The 14170-nt window shown below is 36.5% G+C and overlaps 1 protein-coding gene across 1 annotated transcript in view; it reads right to left on the bottom strand.

Annotated features, from left to right (window-relative positions):
* The window catches only part of LOC121375846 (ribonucleoprotein PTB-binding 1-like), a 41763-nt gene that overhangs the window by 17235 nt on the left and 10358 nt on the right, over positions 1-14170 (bottom strand). Inside the window, exons 5-10 of the mRNA XM_041503514.1 lie at positions 13489-13671; positions 11595-11709; positions 9391-9471; positions 4890-5002; positions 2939-3004; positions 1414-2355 (exon numbers count right to left, since the gene is read on the bottom strand). Of these exons, the coding sequence (XP_041359448.1) occupies positions 1414-2355; positions 2939-3004; positions 4890-5002; positions 9391-9471; positions 11595-11709; positions 13489-13671 (1500 nt within the window). The remainder of the gene's footprint in view (positions 1-1413; positions 2356-2938; positions 3005-4889; positions 5003-9390; positions 9472-11594; positions 11710-13488; positions 13672-14170) is intronic.

The raw sequence follows: 14170 nt of genomic DNA on the forward strand, positions 1-14170 counted from the left end.
CTACCCATTGAGCCTTGCGGAGCACTCACTCAGGTTTGGAGTCAGTATCTGGATTTAAAATCTCATGCCTCGACTGGGATCCAAACCCAGTACCTACCAGCCTGTAAACCGATGGCCTAACCACGCTGCCACCGAGGCCGGTAACACATGATAGAAAATACATGAAAATTATCAGTATTAAGAGAGTTCAAAATAGGTCATTGAACTCTGTCGACTGTTCATAACAAGTGCATTGCAGGGACCACCGGATTGCAGGGCCCTGACAGCTTATACATAGATGAACCATGGGGACTGTTTTATTTTCAGAAAAAGTTTCAACATATAATTCAACAAGTCATATGAAATCCGTGTGATGATGAGATATTTGTAGATATACAAATATATATAGAGAGGTCGTCTGGTGCAGAGTGGCCCGAGTTTGAAAGTGGGGCATTTGATCTTAGTGACAGAAATTATGCCGTTATTAAAGAAATTTATTTAATTCTAGATCACATTAAATATATTCTGACACATTGATGTAATATAATTAAAAGATAAAGATAGAACTGGCACTACACTCTGGACTGACTACCGGTATGTTGAATATGATAAATTGTCATCCCCTTGCAACTCCATTGTTCTTGATCATATACATCATTCACGTGTTAACCATTATGTCACTTTCAGTCATCAACAAATACAGCCACTAGTATAAATGAATCTTATAGTACATTGTCAAACAAAACAAATAACTAACTCATCATTCAGATTTATTTACAATCCACAGTTGCAAACATGTTAACGTTAAAACCGCCATGGACACTTATTTTTCCACGGCATTTTTGTTGCAGCAGTCATTTTCTTAATTGCAGTGGTTGTAAATCCTAATCAAATGAGCATTTTGGTTTTCATGATGAATGAATGAATGTATGTTTAATGACACCCCAGCACAAAAATAGGAGATCGGCTATTGCCAGCATTGGGTGTCAAACAAAGGCAAAGACATCATGGTTTTCGCAAGTGCATGAAAAATTTAGGTTCAAGATTTTTGCGTGTATCACGCTTTACATTTTATTGAAATAATGTTCAGAAGTCACCTGTATCAAAACTTACTTACATAATATGCCACTAGCAAAGAATTACTAAAACGTTTAGAAGCCTTTAAATAATTTTGTCAAGTATATTTTTGTAAATAGGATAAAAAGCCACCAAAAAATTAACTCCCACTAACCAACAAATTTCACATTAAAATCATATGTTAAGCCACATTAAGTAAAGAAACATTTCACAGTTTTTTCCATTACTTTAAAAACTACTATCAAAATGTCTAACCTTAACACCATAAAACTAACTATGTCACACTATTTATTTATATTTTTAGCCTTCGAATTACTTCTCATTATTAGAAGGACCAAAACAAGAGAAGACGCTCACCCCATAACCCGAGTCATTGTAATCCCAAGATCCAGACGTACTGCATGAATAGCTTTCGTTGGACCCTGCCTTATTCATGTTAGATGTATCCCAGTCTTTTTGCTCATATGACTGAAATGGTGGCTCGGCTAACCAAAGATCCTCGTTGCGAGGGGCCTGTCTCGTAGGCATTCCTAGGAGCGACGCTTTCTTTCTGCCGCTTGGCTGGTCCATGTTTGGTGTCGGTTTGCTCGACATAGCAGTGAAATTAAAACTGGGATTCTTCTGTCCAGTGAACTGTAAATTACGAGCAAATGTCGACGTATTCCCCCCACCTCTCTGATGGGAAAAATTGCCAACAGGTCCATTTCTAAAAGAACCTTGAAACATGCCACCTTTCGCTGGGCCCATGTTGCTGAAATCTAGGTCTAAAAGGCTTTTCGGTTTCAGCCCCAACAAAGCTTTCGGTGACGGATCTGTCGAACTTTTTGGGGTAAAATCCAGTAAACTTTTCGGGGCCGAGTCTGGATTACTCTTGTCTCCAAGTTTTGGAGCCTGCCCCAACAAACTGGATTTCTGACCGACACCCAGTCCGGGTTCTCTTCCCATCATCAGCCCCAGTGGATTCAGGGGAGGAGCACCCAGCAGACTAGGGGGACCTGAGCCATGGGGTCTCTGTTTCTGACCCTCCTTCATCGACAGACTGTTGTGCATTGCAGTCAGGGCCTGACCCAGATTCATCAGCAAGTTGATGTTTATGTTGCGGATATTCTGCATTAGCTGATCCATTGTTGCTGGAAATTTCAGCTCTGGTTGACCGATGGTCATCAGAGGCTTGGGTGCGCTGGACGGCATAATGGGCTGCGGCATCAGCTGGTTGGACAGGCACTGCAGAATGATTCCGGCTTTAGCAGTAATGGGGTCACCCAGCAGAGAAGGTTTGGCACCAGTCTGAGGTTTACTCTGGAAATTTTTTAATAAAATGTTAAAAATACTTTCTCATTCTTTCTGAAATATGAGGATAGGAATATTTAAAGATGAAACGTTGCCTCCTGATGCCTGTTTATGATGTAAATCATAAACAAGGCATCGGAAACACTACAAATCCCTTCACAGTTTGGCAATAATACTGCAAAGTTTTATGAAAACTGAATAAGAAATGGTAGTTGGTAGATGTAATTTTTACTTTTAACAGTGACCTTGACCTATGACTCAGTAATGTGGTGATGTCATGCGTTATGTATGTATGCTAGAAAAGAATGCTGTCAATCACCTTGATTCCAAATACAAATCTTATTTCCATTTTTAATTCATGGGAGAAAACAATTCAGATGGCAGTCCACTTAAAAATGCTTTGCTATAGTTAACCATAGACAAACGACTGCAGTCGAAATAAAATTATGAATTAAACTTGATTATTCTAAATGTTAAAATATAAGTGACTTTGTAGCCCACGTCTGTGAATACTTGTGGTATTAGCTTTATTAAGGAGAAATAGCTTTATTAAGGAGAAATAAACAAGTTAATAAAACACATTCCAACGTACCGGAGCATCTGCTGGTGACTCCAAACCACTGAGGAGGTTCATCTCGGCAGCCATGAGACCCGTACACTGAAAGAGAACAAAATCATAATAAATTAATATGCAATAGTAATTGAATAATTCAGAACCATTACAAAAAACACTTTGTAAACGACTTCTATTTATAGTTTCTTTACAAATTGTCTAATTTTTTGGTTAGATTCAAGGAGTACTGACAAAATGTGCCGACTAACCTTCAGTCAAAATAAGTAACCAACCCCTGCAATTGCCTGTGGCGATAGGCAATGCCGTGAAGATTGCTGCAGAGTTTTTTGTTCTCCTCAGCATTTTTTTTTTGCAGTGGACTATATTGGATTTTTTATTTTCAATATGGATTTTTTCCTTATTGTTAAAAATAAAATATACTTCGTGAACTGAAAACAAATTAAAAGTAAATATTAAAACAGTAATTGCACCATTATTAGTAAGTATCTGAATCTATGTGCCATTGGGCATAATCGGCATAACTACATGTAAATTACCAATCGAAATGTTCAGCCAGCAAACGTTTCGCTAACATTCACAAACTATTCGATTGATTCATGACGTGGCTATTTGGTTTACCATAAAGCGCGTAAACCAGTCTAACAGACATTTTTCTGTTTAGTCTAGCTGAACTCAGTCCAACATTAAGCGAGTTCCAACTAGGTTGACTGTTCATAGCATGTACACTGCAGGGACCACCGACTTGCAGGGGGGGGGGGGGGGGGGGGGGGGGAGAGAGAGAGACAGGACATCTTATACATTGTTGAACTGTCATATATATATATACTGACAAAATATGCTACCCTTTTCTGGTGCCGAGTGGCCCAATTAAAAACAAAACCGAAAAAAACCCTTTACCAATTTACTTGGGCGTGAAAGGTTATTTGGTCTTGTGACAGATTTCCTAACAGAAATTATACCGTTATTAAGGAAAATTATTTTAATTATATACCCCATTAAATAAATTCGGGGGTGGGGGGCGGGACGTAACCCAGTGGTAAAGTGCCCACCTGATGCGCGGTCAGTCTAGGATCGATCCCCATCGGTGGACCCATTGGGCTATGTTTCGTTCCAGTCAGTGCACTATTTTTCCACAGCATTTTTTTTTGCCATGGTCATTTTCTTAATTGCAGGGGCTGGTAGCAATTAAATATTGTCAAACTACTATTTTATATTTAAAATATACTAAATTAAGAGATACATGCTAAGCATTTGATGTAATTAATTAAATACTTACATGTTAATAACAATTTTAACAAGCAGATGCATGACCTTGTGCTACATTAAAATTACACATGACATAATTTTAATTGATGTTTTCTGTGAATGGCATCATGCTGCATCTGTGCTCTTTTTCACAGATATGGCCACATTTAATTAATCTGTAATGAATTGAGAACTACAGTGGACTCCATATTTCTGTGTAAACTGACATATCAAAGACCCATTTACTGACAGTAGCTTGGATGACATCTGTGTATACCAGCACATTTTGTTAGTAGTCTCGGGTTGAGACGAAGAAAAAGTTTGTTTTGTTTAACGACACCACTGGAACACATTGATTAATTAATCATCAGTTATTGCATGTCAAACATTTGGTAATTCTAACTCGTAGTCATCAGAGGAAACCCACTACATCCTAATACATCAAGGGATCTTTTATATGCACTTTCCCACAGACAGGAAAGCATATGCCACGGCCTTTGTCCAGATGAGGTACACTGGTTGGAACGAGAAAAACCCAATCAGCTGAATGGATCCACCGAGGTGGTTCGATCCTGCGACACAACCAATTGAGCTAAAGCCCGCCCCTCGGGTTGAGACAGTTTACTATTTATATCTATATATAAAAGGATGTTACCAACATTAAATAGCCAGTGTTGTTGGCCTTGTTTGACATACAAAGACAAAATTCTAATTGAAATCTTACCGGTGTTTTGTTTTGTGATATCGTCTGTACAGCCAGCATTATGAAGAGGCCCAGCTGCATGCTGGGATTCATGATCGGACTCATTGGTAGAGAAGGAGCGGGTCCCAGCAAACCTAAATATAACAAAGTTAGACCAATTACAACAAACCCTATTTGTTTCATGCATACCAGTAAAAGAAAACGAAGAAGAAGAAAAAAAAAAATGAAGTTAAAAGTTTGTTTTGTTTATTAATCATCGGCTATTGGATGACAAAAATTTGGTAATTTCAACATTAAGTTTTAGAGAGGAAACCTGCTACATTTTTGCATTAGCAGCAAGGGATCTTTTATATGTACCATACCACAAGACAGGATAACACATACCATGGCCTTTGATATACCAGTTGTGGTACACTGGCTGGAACACTCTGAGCTGTGGGTGTGGGGGGAGAAATTGATAGCAAATAGGATACACCCAACTAAAAGTAGAAATAATGTTGTTAAGGTGAAAAACCAGTTAATAATAATTATTAACTTGCTAACGACCCAAACATTTTTCTCGCATCATTAGTGAAACTAACCATCAATATGTGATAGTTGGCTCGTGCAGATGCTAACATATAGATATATATATACTTAACCAATCCAAGGGAGTGAATAAAGAAAAACATTGGCTAGATTATACAAGACTATACATTTGAGTGGTGGTTAGGCAAGTAGTGCCAAAGAGGTGATGGATTTAGAAGGGTGTGCACAATCAGCAACCCTAGTGATGATCAGAACTCTATTATGGAAGTGGGGCCTGACCAGTGCTCATCACAATAGATAAAATCCTGATTACAAGTAGACACTTAACCAATAAAAAAGTAAAGGAACAAAAATGTCTAATAAGCAATCAATTTTATGCTTGTTCCATACAATTTTAATACATATTTGTAAAAACCACAAAAACAAAAACAAAATAAATAATAATAATAATAATAATAATAATAATATAATAATAAATAAATTTACAAAAATTCAGTCATATTTTCAAACAGCATGGTGACATTTTCCACCCTCCAAATCTCCTTTCTGGTTTGAATGAGAGTGGACTGTTGGTGTTGGAGAGAAACTGATAGCAAATAGAATACACTCAATGTAAATAATGTTGTTAAGGTGAAAAACCAGTTAATAATAAGTATTAACTCGCTAACGACCCAAACATTTTTCTCGCATCTTTAGTGAAACTAACCATCAATATGTGATAGTTGGCTCGTGCAGATGCTAACATATTTAGATAGATATATCAAGACTTTAAAACCAATCTAAGGGATATAGCTGAATAAAGAAAAAAAAACTGGCTAGATTAAACAGGATTCTGCCTAGACATTTATGAGTGGTGGTTAGGCAAGCAGTGCCAAACAGGTGGTAGATTTAGGAGGGTGTGCACAATCAGCAACACAAGTGATGATCAGAATTGTAACATGCCAGCCGGGCCCAACCTGTGATCATCACCATAGGTAAAATCATGATTACAAGTAAAGACATTGAAGCAGTCAGCATAATGTATTAACAGCATTTTGAATTATTACCGTATGAATACAAGATAAGCACACATCTTAGAATTCCTCAGTGAAAAAGTAAAGGAACAAAAATGTCTAATAAGAAATAATTTTAATGTTTGTCCCATACAATTTTAATACATATTTATCAACACCCCCCCCCCCCCCCCCCCACACATTTATAAAAATTCAGTCATATTTTCATACAGCCTGGTGAAATTTTCCACCCTCCAACTGTTGGACTGTTGGTGTTGGAGAGAAACTGATAGCAAATAGAATACACTCAATGTAAATAATGTTGTTAAGGTGAAAAACCAGTTAATAATAAGTATTAACTCGCTAACGACCCAAACATTTTTCTCGCATCATTAGTGAAACTAACCATCAATATGTGATAGTTGGCTCGTGCAGATGCTAACATATTTAGATAGATATATAAATACTTTAAAACCAATCTAAGGGATATAGCTGAATAAAGAAAAAAATGGTTTCGATTAAACAGGATTCTGCCTAGACATTTATGAGTGGTGGTTAGGAAAGTAGTGCCAAACAGGTGGTAGATTTAGGAGGGTGTGCACAATCAGCAACACAAGTGATGATCAGAATTGTAACATGCCAGCCGGGCCCAACCTGTGATCATCACCATAGGTAAAATCATGATTACAAGTAAAGACACAGTCAGCATAATGATTTGGCAGCATTTTAAATTATTACCTGACCTATGGCAATTTATATCTCAATAACAGCAACTGCCATAGGTGCTGTCGTTAAGTTCAAGCCCTGTTAATATGCTAATATGGTGCAAAGTAATATGTAAATGTTGTTAAGGTGAAAAACAAGTCAACAAGAAATGTTAACTCGCTAACGACCCAAACATTGATCTCACATCATTAGTGAAACAAACCATCAATATGTGATAGTGAGCTCGTGCTGATGCTAAAAATATTGTACATTAATAAACAATCTAAAGGAATTTTAAATTCACATCCATACTTGGCTATATGGCAGACTTAACCACTGAAACATTTCACCATATTTGTACAAAACGTTTAGTGTAGACTTCAACGTCATGACAATGCCATACAAATTTCATGCATGTAACATCATTAAAGATTTGAGTCTAAACTGTTTTATAAGCACGAGCACAGAGTAGTATTTATCGAGTGGATTTACCAACTAGTCCACCCATCCTGGTATTTGATCAAAAAGCCTATGGAGTCAGATGAGGATCTTACCAATTATAATCTAGCTTTTTATATCACATCCCATAATTTGAAAGTGGTATTTCAATACAACAGTCCAAAAGAAGTTTTGAGAATATTATGATCAGTACAAAACAACCTAAAAAGTCCAAAGGAAGTTTTGAGAATATTATGATGGTATGTACAACACATGAATAATCTCCAGGTGTTTAATCTATAGAAAAAACCACTCTCCAGCACAATGAGACATCTTTTTTGCTTCGTCTCCCACTCCCAAATACGGCTTGATAAATATGAAAGACAAAGTTGTTATTTCCACAATTCCACACTAGACAAAGTTCAAGAATAACAAATAAATCAAAATGTATGATATTGTGCACTGCTGACATACTCCAGTACGTGCAGAGCAAGAAACCGCTTGCTACATTTGTTACTTTTAAATGAAGACAGCTTGCGACCCCCAACTCTACTCCCAGCCTCAAACAATTGTCCTCTCAGTCCCAACCCACTGTTTGTGAAATTATTAGTCTGAAATATGGCTAAAACTTGAATCTAGATTCCATACAATATAATCTGATGCACTGATTTCCACTCTTGTTCCGACTCTCAGTTTTCATAAACACATGGATTGTGATCTGTCCCAATCAATGCCCCATGACTGCTATATCAAAGACTGGTATGTGCTGCCCTGTCTGTTGGAAAGTGCATATAAAAAATCCATTGCTGCAGGTTTACTCTGAAGACTAAATGTCTGAATGACCAAATGACAGATGATTAATAAATCAATTTGCTCAACGTGTCGTTAAACAAAACAAACTTTAACTTTCATAAACACATTGTCAGAAAATATGCAAATACATAAGACTGTCTCAGTGCTAATGGCAGTGAAAAAGAAACTCTAATGAGGTACCAGCCAAGGCAGTCAGTTGTAAACAGAAATAATGTTGTTAAAGTGAAAAACCAGTCAACAAGAACTGTTGACTCGCTAACGACCAAAACATTGCTGTAGCATCATTAGTGAAACTATTTAACAATAATTGTTAATTAGCTCGTGCTGATGCTCGAAATAGGCATGGTGTTATTTTTTTTAAATAGCAGGCCAAAAAAAAAATGTCTTGAAAAGAAAAAAGGGAAGGGTTTGGGATAGTAGGTGGGAAATTAGAACCTCTGATTTTACAGCATTATGGAATTAAAATATAACAGAATTACGAGCTAAATAGCAGAAAGAAAGAAAGAAATGTTTTATTTAACAATGCACTCAACACATTTTATTTAGTTATATGGTGTCAAACATATGGTGTCAGACATATGGTTTAGGACCACACAGATATTGAGAGGAAATCCGCTGTCGCAACTTCATGGACTACTCTTGTCGATTAGCAGCAAGGGATCTTTTATATGCACCATCCCACAGACATGGTAGTACATACCACAGCCTTTAATATACCAGTCATGGTGCACTGGTTGGAACGAGAAATAGCCCATTAGGATTACCGATGGGGATCGATCCTACACCGACCGCGCATTGCGTGAGCGCTGTACCACTGGGCTATGTCCCGCCCATTGAGTTAAATAGCAGATGAGATAACTGTACATATGTCTGTCTCATGAAAAATTACCTGTGACTTTTTGGTGGTTTTAGCAGGTGAATTTCAATTTTTCTGCTGGGTCTAAAAAATACACTGCTTTTTGCTGTTCACAGACTGTTCAGGAAACATTTGCCTACTTTGAAGAAGCAGCCACCTACTGTGAAATATAAGAAAGAGCCTGACAAACCTGGCTTGCAGTTCCGAGACATCAATTGTTTCATGTACGACTGGTGCAGATGTTGTAATACCTTTGTGAAGTTATCATTCACTGCAAAAAGACCACACAAATATCACTTTAATAAAACGGGTCATTTGCCACCATGTGTTATACATTCAGAATATAAAAATAATAATATGCATACCCATATTCTATATCAATTAATGAGATATGACACATTATTAATGAATCAGATAATTAAATACACAATATTAAAAAAACAGACCTTAATTAAATACAGGGGTTCTAGAATTTTTTTTAAATTCACTTGCCATTGGGCCAGTGGATTTGAAAATTCACTGGCCATGGTGAAAAATTCACTTGCCCAATTTTAACTGTTGATAAAAAAAAAAAAAACCCACAGTAAATTAAAATAATTAACTTTTTAATGTACCGGGTACATTTTGCATACTGAGATCATATGTAATCAATTTGACAATTTGCACAACACATAGGCTCATTAGGCACACTTTATGTTTGTTTAGAAAAACAGAGTGAAACACTAGCCACAGGGCTAGTTTTGTGATCACCAAGATTTAGAGTAAAATTTTTGTAACTTCTCGAGTATAACAGTATCGGCTTTCAGTTTTTTGTCGTGTCGTACGCTTTGTCTTTTGTCAAGCTGTGACGTATAATTGAGCAAACTCCAAACACACTATCAAAATAATTAAATTTAAATGAGGGTACGCTACACATGTAATAGATGGTTCAGGTTGGTTATATATTTAGGGCCTACATTTATGCGCGAGTCATTACAGGGCATATGCGGTCACCATTCAAAAGAGAATAGTAAATTGTTTTAATGATGATTTCTCTTGCGGCAGCTGTGACGTATTATCCACACCGCTACACGTAATAGCGAGTCATTGCAGTAAATTGTTTTCCTGAAATTAGCGAAAAATTAGAAAACATAGGTAAATAAAACAAACACTGAAATTCAAAGCATGGCTGGGGTTTACTTGATTGAGATTAACCTGTCGTCGCGATTGGTGATTTCCAAGTTCTTAGCCTAAAACATATGTGAGAGATTAACTACCACATGACGTGTCTAACCAATCAAAACACGCATGTCATTAGACTTTATTTCCTGTGCCAGAAACTTGAAAGGGAAAGGTAAACAATGCATGCTGTAATTGTGACGATGTAGAGATAGCATGTTACTGCAGTTTGCAGACCTAGCTCAAGTGGATTATTATTATATACTGATTGCGTTGTTGATATTATTCGATGACAAACGTCACAATCAAATTTATTAAACGAAATTTCAGCCGAGAGAAAAATGAAAGAAAGAAAGAAAGAAAAAAACCCCACGATTGAGCGATGATGAGAGGAGGGGGGAAACCACTAGCCCGCAGGGGCTAGTGGTTTTGCGTTTCTCACTAGCCCGAACTTAAAAACCACTAGCCATGGGCGTCGGGCTAGCGGATTTGTCGAACTCTGATAGATATATATATATATATATATATATATATATATACACATATATATATACATACATACATACATATATAATCCATGTTACATATTACAACAATTAACAGTATTAAAAACAAATAAATATTCTATCACTTATGAATGAGTATATATTTATGTACTTATGAATGGGAAAACCTCCCCACACCCACCCCCCAAATCTTTGGGTACCAGTGCAAATAAGCACATGGCGGCAAGCAATAAAGGTTTTTTTTCCCCCCAGTGTTTACAGTTTATAACTTGAATAAAGTTACATCGGTAGGTATACTGATATCATCAATGGGTCGAAGATTACTGGTTGCCAACTATTTGTTAGTAAAATATCGCATGTGATAGCAAATCGAAAGAAATGACTTGTAGATGTTTCTTTTGTTTTCGTACGATCTAACTCCAAGCGTTGTACTTGTAGATTTTTTTTTGGGGGGATCACTTGCCATCGGGATCTCACAAAGTAACTTTTACTGGCCCGAATCCAAAAACCACTGGCCTCTGGCATCGGGCCACCGTATTCTAGAAGCCCTGTTAAATATTAAAATAATTGAATATACTCTAAAATTTGAAGATGGTAGCACAAATGTATTCCCACATTCATAATAGACTAGGATTTTAATTCTTTAGAACATTACAAATCTATTCCTACATACACACTACAGAATTGAAATCAAACTTATTAAAAGCAATACAAATGTCTTTATACATACACTGTGGATACTGTTCTTTGAGACTTTTTACAAGAGGGGAGTTCGTCACCAGTGGACTCACAAACACAGGATCTGGCAACAGACTACTCTTGTCTGTCGCATTGAGCTTGTCATTCTGCAACATAGGAAAACAAAATCATTTCTTTTGCTGTTTAGTATATACAGGTTCTTGACAAACAAAAATTAACAAGAGTACCAGTGAGGTACATGATACGCCCGTTATTTGTATCAGTGACCTATTAATTGTATGCGACACACCACCATCCCAAGTTGTTCCATGTGAGATTTGATGGTCCTGTATGCATCAGTATGCAAGATGTGATCTGAACAAGGATTTACTGCTATGTGCAATAGACCATGAAAAGTAGGTCACAATGACCTAGTAATAGTACGCGACACACCGCCATCCCAAGTTGTTTCTACATGTGATGGTGGGAATTGGTGAACTGTAAAAAATAGGAAATCTAGAGGGGTCCCAGAAATTCTTGAAATCCTAGGCCAGGGGTTGAAATTTAATTTTTTTTTACCACTATTCCAAAGGAATAGTGAATTCCAAAAAACACTATTCCGTCTAAAAATGTACTATCCCTTCAATTATTAATGTACCACTAGTTTTCCTGACTGTGCTATGTTGCCCTGTACAACATTGTGTAACGAACAATTGTTTATATACCAGTCTATGCATTAATGCATACTAGCTGGAATTACAAACGAACTCACTCCAAACATTAGTCTCCATCAAAAAGATGTTTATTTTATACCGTTAAGTGCATGAGAATGGTCTTATTAGTGCAAGGATTTGCTCTGCAGAAAAATGTAGCTGAAGAAAAAGCATAAGCGGAATAGTCGCAGGCGATTTTCGGTATTCTGTGTTTTATTTTCACTTTCATGACAGAATATTGGAAGAATCGTTTTACTATTCAGTTTCAAAATTTACTATTTGCGGAATAGCATAAAATTCGACCCCTGTAGGTTAAAATATGTGCTATCTGACACATTTTGGAGGAAAGGACAATTAAAATGCGAGGAAACGCAATGTTCCATGAGAGGAAAATAGCTGATCTGAGAATTCCCACCCCTGATGCATCTATATGCAAGATATGGTCTGGACAAGGATTTACTGTTATGTGCAATACTGTGAAAAGTAGGTCACTGTGACCTAGTATGCGACACACCACCATCCCAAGTTGTTCCAACATGTGAGGTTTGATGGTCCTGTATGCAAGATATGGTCTGGACAAGAAAACGTTAACAGACGGATGTACGGACAAATGCCATACCATAATACGACCCATCATAGATGGGCATACAAAAAAGGAAAGGAATGTTTGTTCAATGATATCTTATCCTGTCCGTCGCATTGAGCTTGTAACATTGGAAAAACTAAATCAGATCGAGATTACAAACAAGAAATGTTTGTTCCATACCGTATCATGCTGTTTTACCGACTGCCATAAAAGCAGACTTCAGTTTTTGAGAGGCAGGAGTGTGACTAATTCTTCTGATTTAATTAGTTAAATGCAAAACAGCATTCCTACTTTTACTTTTTAAATCTTTTTTTTTTTTTCAACTCTGCCCTTTTAATTTACCACATCCAATTTGCAATGATTAAAAACAACTGCCTTACATATTATGTAGTCATAAATCACTTGATAAACGTATTCATGTTTTGGTGATTGATTTTTCCGATTATTTTAAAGTGTCATTCCACGCCCTCCCCCATTCAACATTTATGATTTAAAAAAAATGAAAGTCTGTTAACGTGTCAAGAATATATCAATATTCAATATATATGTAAGAATATATCAATATTCAATATGTCTGGTCAATACTGTTGATATTTTAATAAAATTAACTCTTGGTGTGAAAAAACATCCTCCCAAAAATGGCGTACAATTTTCCACATGATCCTGTTGTAGATTGCCACTGCAGGTCTGCCAGGAATGCAGAAGGTCAAAGAAATCTCGGTGTCGTTTATTTTGTGCTTCTGAAATTGTCGCCACATTTCTTCAGCATCTTTTGGTTCACGGAACTCTACAATTCCATAGCCAAGTGATTCTGCGTCTTGCATCAAAATCTACAACAAAGAAACGTAGTCGACATATAAATTAATCTAAACTGTAATATTAAATTATATTGTGAGCAAAATATACATATGGTAATCATATTTAAAAAAAAAGTAAAATGATATTCCGTTAATTTAAGAACTAGTATCAAATGACACCACTAGAGCTATAATGAATTCAACTGTTTTACTACAGTATTGACATTCAATCCCACCTAACATCTCTTTATTTTATACAGACATAGCTGAACGAGCAGTAAATGAAATTTGGTCTCAAATGTGTTCCTGTATTATTTTTGTTGAAATGGAAGAAATTATGGCTGGTAACGAATTGCAGTCAGGTGCCAGCAAGTCGGACATTACTGAAAAAAAGGATAGAAACTGTTTTCGGATAGCACTAAAATCTGAAATTGCAGAAAATATATCAAAAGTTTTTCATTTTTATCAATCCATTGGGTTAAGGATTGACTAAAATATACAAAACAGAAAATGAATTTAGCACGATTCAGTC

The sequence above is a fragment of the Gigantopelta aegis genome, chromosome 6 (assembly GCF_016097555.1).
Source record: "Gigantopelta aegis isolate Gae_Host chromosome 6, Gae_host_genome, whole genome shotgun sequence".
Lineage (NCBI taxonomy): Eukaryota > Metazoa > Mollusca > Gastropoda > Neomphalida > Peltospiridae > Gigantopelta > Gigantopelta aegis.